We start from the raw sequence: 5,782 nt of genomic DNA on the forward strand, positions 1-5,782 counted from the left end.
ATCAAAGCACATTATGTAAATGTATAACTACTTCATATATCTTTAGCTATGACTGGTTTCATGTGTTCATCCATGTCTGAATCAGCTGTTACTGTCCTTGTTGCAGTTTCCGTCCATGGAGGTCTGATCACTCAAAGCGGATCAAGTTCCTGGTGGATCTCCTGTCTCAAGCAGCAGAGTGGGAGGAGCAGACAGGAGAGAAGACACTGAAGCTGGTATCATCAATGTGTACTTACAGCACCTTTCCTTTTCTCAGTGGAGACAATTCTAAACAGAGTGATTTCCTGCTGGATCTGTACTCACATGTGAAGGACTATGAGACTCAAACAGGCAGGAGTGTCCTTCCAGCATTACAGCCAGTTTACCAGTCAGCTCCTGCAGTCTGGTCCATAGACCTCTCAGAGAGAAAGGCCTCCCTCCTCCTAGAAGTGCTGAAACTCCAACCAGAGAAGACACCAGTAGAGCTGAAGGGCTGGTCAGATGAAGAGAGTGAAGTGAGGAGTTTCCTTCAGTGTCTGCCCTACATCTCACAGCTGAGGTGAGTCTGAACATGTGTGGTGGTTAGTGATTATGTGATGCTAGTGATTATTATCTTGTACAAACATTGTAATATAAATCTTCAAATGTTGGTGAATCTGGTAACATTTATACTCAGATTTCTTGACATAACAAATGTTGCATTACTAAATATCACACAGATATTGTGAATTTTTCTTAAATTTTGTGATGCTAGAAATTTGTCTTTTAGAAATCTTGTGAATTTTATCTTTGAGACGTTTTTGTAACATGAAACCTGAAAGTTTATACTCAGAATACCTAATCTAATCAAGGTATATTAGTGTTTTATATTTCATTAATCTTTAACAAATGTTGTTCTTCCACTTTGACATTACAGAGTATTCTTGACGAAAACATTCTAATTGAATCCATTTTAATTCCAGGTTGTAACACAATAACAAGTATGTAAGGGGATTGAATACTAATGCAAGGCACTGTATGTACAAACATTGCTGTAACTTTAACCTCATAGTCATTGTATCATGTCAAAGTGCTGGAGTACAGAGCCAAAATAACAAAAAATGTGTCACTGTCCCAATACTTTTGGACTGTCTCCTAAATGTCTGATTTCATGTCCCCCCATGTTCTGCTGTTTCAGCTGTGATGATGACAGGTTCTTCCAGAGGGTGTGTGAGTCTGTCCCTGTGAGGTCCAGAGAGGAGGACCAGCAGTTGGCCTCTCTCCTCCAGGCCTTGGGCTCCACCCTGTCACTGGGAGGAGAGTTACCCAGGAAAACCTGCAGGTCTGTGGGGAGAGTCCTGGGTCTCTGTGCCTCCAGAGTGGACCTCACTCTTACCCCCAGCAAGATCTCTCTCCAAGGAGCCTTACTTATTGTGAGACATGAGTCAAAGCTACACAAGCTCAGGTATGTTCAGTAAGACAGCTTTTACAGGTATATTGAATAGTTTATCTTCCTATTGAGCATTTTATCTGACATGGTTTCTCTGTTTAAAGTGACTTGAGTTTTGTCTTTTCATTCCAGGCTGAATGTGGGCATGGCAGTGAAACTGTCCAGACTGGTTAGGAGGACAGGGAGAGGTGCTACTCCACTGACTGTCCCAGAGCTCTCCCTGGTCCTAAAGAGCAACCAGCCACCAGAGAGAGTGTTATCCAGGGCTCTGAGTAGTGTGGCATCCCTGCTGAGACTCTGGAGGGTTCAGTGTCTGGACCTGACTGACTTCTGGATCCAGGGTCACTCTCTCATCACACTGCTGTGTCACCAGGGACCTCTCTCTCTCAGGTCAGTCTGAAGTCTATGTTTTTTAAAAGTAGAAATAGTAACTTCATTCATGTGTTTTTCTTCATATTTCTGACTGCCTTTATGTTCCAACCTCCTAGACTGAACTCAGACACTCTGCAGCAGCTGACTGTAGTTGTGTATGAAGCTCAGGACAAGGACTTGACTCAGTGGTTCCTGGAGAAGGTTGGTGGAGACCTGACCTCCTGCAGGCTGGACCTGGAAGTGCTTCTCTCTCTGCTGCAGCATTCAACCCACAACATCACTGTGGACCTCAGGAAGAACAGGCTCCTAGAGAAGAACATCTCAGATCTTCTCCCCTTTCTGGGAAGGGTTATATTCAAGAGGTGGGAGAACTTCTTTCTCTATTCAGACTTTCTAGAAAGAAGAACATAACTATTTATATCCAGTGACATGTTATTCTGAGTGATCCTCTGTAATATCATTAGGGTTTTATTCAAGAGGTGGGAGATCTTTATTCAATATTTATAGACTTTAATTATTAATGTTCTGTCCAGCCAGTTGTTGCTATGTGAGTTATCCTTTATAAAAACCTTGACATAACCACAACAATCCATTCTCCATGTTTGTTCAGGTCCAGTTCCAGCTTTGTAAAGTCCACCATCAGACAGATCTATGACAGCAGAGCCAGTGACTGTGTGTCCAGTTTGTTGAGGTCTTCAGACCATTGGATCAACCTGAACAGCAGAGAGCTGGACAGAGTGGACTGTACTGCTCTGGGTTTTACCCTGCAGCACTGCCACCAAGTCAAAGTCAACCTGCTGTGGACCTCCATACCACCGGGGGAGATAGAGAGCATCCTGCCTCTTCTGAACAGAGTCTCCCAACTCAGGTTTAGTTGGCTCTCTTTAACCCTGCTAGAATTGATATGAAGCTTGTCATTTTCTGACTGATTTAACCACTAACCCTAACCTTAGTCTAATGCACTAAACCTTAACCTCACCTAGGGGTGGAATTGAAGGGGAACGCCGGGAGTTGACATGACAAACAGAGTTGTAGTGTGTTTATCAGTGTTATAATGTGGGATGGTGTTTAAATAAGTCTCTGTCTGTCTCTCTCTCTCTCTCTCTCTCTCTCTCTCTCTCTCTCTCTCTCTGTCTCTGCTCTCTGTCTCTGTCTCTCTCTGTCTCTGTCTCTCTCTGTCTCTCTCTTTCTGTCTCTGTCTCTCTCTGTCTCTCTCTTTCTGTCTCTCTCTCTCTCTGTCTCTCTCTTTCTGTCTCTCTCTCTCTCTCTCTCTCTCTCTCTCTCTGTCTCTGTCTCTCTCTGTCTCTCTCTCTCTCTGTCTCTGTCTCTCTCTGTCTCTCTCTTTCTGTCTCTCTCTCTCTCTGTCTCTCTCTTTCTGTCTCTCTCTCTCTCTCTCTCTCTCTCTCTCTCTCTCTCTCTCTCTCTCTCTCTCTCTCTCTCTCTCTCTATAGTGTTGACAGGAGGTTACTGCTGAGTTTCGTCCAGTGCTGTGCTGCCTCTCCGATCCAGCAGGGGGCACCACCACCACCACCACCAACAGCAGAATGGCTGCTCAGGTCTCTGCACTACAGGCTGGACTTCTCCTGCTCCTCCTCTGTGGACCTGTCAGCTCAGGACCAGGAGGAGGCTCTGTGTCTGACCACTGACCACTGCAGGGCCATCCACTCTGTTCTGAAGCAGAACCAACACAGCACCCAGCTGGTCCAGAACCAGGTGCAGATCATCTTAAGAGACTGTGAGGTGGAGGACAGAGCACTGAGGGAGCTGCTTCCCCATCCTGCATATTGTCAAGCTGAGGTTAGACACACAAAGACAAACATTTAACCAACTAGTTCATCAGTAGGAGTTAGACCTACTCTGTGTCATAATGTTATCTCTGCCTCTTGTCCTGTCAGCCCCAGCAAAGCTCTACTACGTCAGCTGCTGGACCTTGTGTGTGAGGGGATTGAAGAGGGGGTGCTGAGGCACGCAGAGTCCCTGTGCAGAGCCCTGGATGGAGAGCTGGACCTCAGTGAGACCAGGCTGGACCAGAAGTTCTGTGGATCTCTGGCCCTGGTTCTGGAACACTCAGAGGGGCTGTCAGAACTGGACCTCAGCCACTGTCAACTCACAGACCACCACCTACAGCCCCTGATCACACACCTGCACAAAGTACAAGTCCTGGAGTGAGTGGCTTTCACCTGTGGGGGGTGTGTGTGTGTGTGTGTGTGTGTGTGTGTGTGTGAGTGTGTGTGTGTGTTTGTGTGTGTGTGTGTGTGTGTGTGTGTGTGTGTGTGTGTGTGTGTGTGTGTGTGTGTGTGTGTGTGTGTGTGTGTGTGTGTGTGTGTGTGTGTGTGTGTGTGTGTGTGTGTGTGTGTGTGTGTGTGTGTGTTTTTTTTTGTGTGTGTGTGGTGTGTGTGACTACATGACAAATGTCTGATCACTTGTGTTCTGTCTCTCTCTCTCTCTCTGTCTGTCTGTCTGTCTGTCTCTCTCTCTCTCTCTCTCTCTCTCTCTCTCTCTCTCTCTCTCTCTCTCTCTCTCTCTCTCTCTCTCTCTCTCTCTCTCTCTCTCTCTCTCTCTCTCTCTCTCTCTCTCTCTCTCTCTCTCTCTCTCTCTCTCTCTCTCTCTCTCTCTCTCTCTCTGTCTCTCTCTCTCTCTCTCTCTCTCTCTGTTGTAGCCTGAGTCATAATGACATCACTGATGCTCTGACTGACAGAATACTCCAACTGGTCTCCACCAACACTTCAATACACACCGTACGGTAAGGGTGTGTGTGACGGTGAGCAGAGTGTGTGTGTGAGAGATCATATGGGTGTCTCTGTTGCTGGGAGCAACTGTTGGAGGATGGAGATCTGTTGTCTAATGTTCTACTAATGATTAATAATAGTAGTGTTCTTCTCTACAGACTCTTCAACAACAGAATCCAGGACAGAAGACCCTTCCTGACAGACAAGAGGTTTGAGATCTGGTGAAGATAATGTTGGATAATGACAGTATATTGTGGTCAATGTAGAAGGCTGGTTTGAGATCTGGTGAAGATAATGTTGTATAATGACAGTATAATGTGGTCAATGTATATAGAAGGCTGGATCAAAATCACACTGATTGATCTGAGTCCAGAAAAATAGTCTTAGGGACAGGAATGTATAATCTGGTGGACAGACGTCTTACATGTGTTGTCACTCAGGTCCTTAAAAACACAGGAACATGTGTATTATAACTGTAGGATAGGAATATGTAGTTTTATTTACCACTAACAGTTGATACGTCTGTACTGTCATTAAGATCCTTAAAAAACACAGGAACAGGTGTATTATAACTGTAGGATAGGAATATGTAGTTTTATTTACCACTAACAGTTGATACGTCTGTACTGTCATTAAGATCCTTAAAAACACAGGAACATGTGTATTATAACTGTAGGATAGGAATATGTAGTTTTATTTACCACTAACAGTTGATACGTCTGTACTGTCATTAAGATCCTTAAAAACACAGGAACATGTGTATTATAACTGTAGGATACGAATATGTAGTTTTATTTACCACTAACAGTTGATACGTCTGTACTGTCATTAAGGTCCTTAAAAACACAGGAACATGTGTATTATAACTGTTTTTTTATGTATTGAACTACCTTTACTTTGTTGAAGCACCTTCAATGTTGAGTCTCATAGCAAAGGGTCTAAATACTTACGTAAATAAGGTCTTTCTGTTTTTAATACATTTGCAAAAATTTCAAAAAACCTGTTTTGCTTTGTCATTATGGGGTATTGTGTATAGATTGATAATGAAAATGTGTTATTTTATCAATTTAAGGCTGTAACGTCAGAAAATGTGGAAAAAGTGAAGTGGTCTGAATACTTTCCGAATGTACTGGTACCAGTTTAGAACTAGCTTCAGGGTTCTATATACTGGAACAGGTTTAGAACTAGCTTCAGGATTCTATATACTGGTACCAGTTTAGAACTAGCTTCAGGATTCTATATACTGGAACCAGTTTAGAACTAGCTTCAGGGT

General features: G+C 43.8%; 1 protein-coding gene and 1 long non-coding RNA gene across 2 annotated transcripts; both read left to right on the forward strand.

The window, feature by feature from the left end:
- Positions 1–1,139: 1,139 nt before the first annotated feature.
- Positions 1,140–3,604, forward strand: LOC121561174. Its single transcript, XM_045214539.1, has 5 exons — positions 1,140–1,423; positions 1,541–1,798; positions 1,897–2,142; positions 2,391–2,648; positions 3,232–3,604. The coding sequence occupies exons 1-5, from the start codon at positions 1,140–1,142 to the stop codon at positions 3,602–3,604; spliced, it is 1,419 nt and encodes a 472-aa protein (XP_045070474.1).
- An 81-nt stretch (positions 3,605–3,685) lies between these two features.
- On the forward strand, positions 3,686–5,052 carry LOC123484330. The gene is made up of 3 exons (XR_006658494.1): positions 3,686–3,945; positions 4,440–4,523; positions 4,668–5,052. It is a non-coding gene; the product is annotated as an uncharacterized LOC123484330 (long non-coding RNA).
- The last annotated feature ends 730 nt before the right edge of the window (positions 5,053–5,782 follow it).

This window comes from Coregonus clupeaformis, unplaced genomic scaffold (genome assembly GCF_020615455.1).
Source record: "Coregonus clupeaformis isolate EN_2021a unplaced genomic scaffold, ASM2061545v1 scaf0275, whole genome shotgun sequence".
Lineage (NCBI taxonomy): Eukaryota > Metazoa > Chordata > Actinopteri > Salmoniformes > Salmonidae > Coregonus > Coregonus clupeaformis.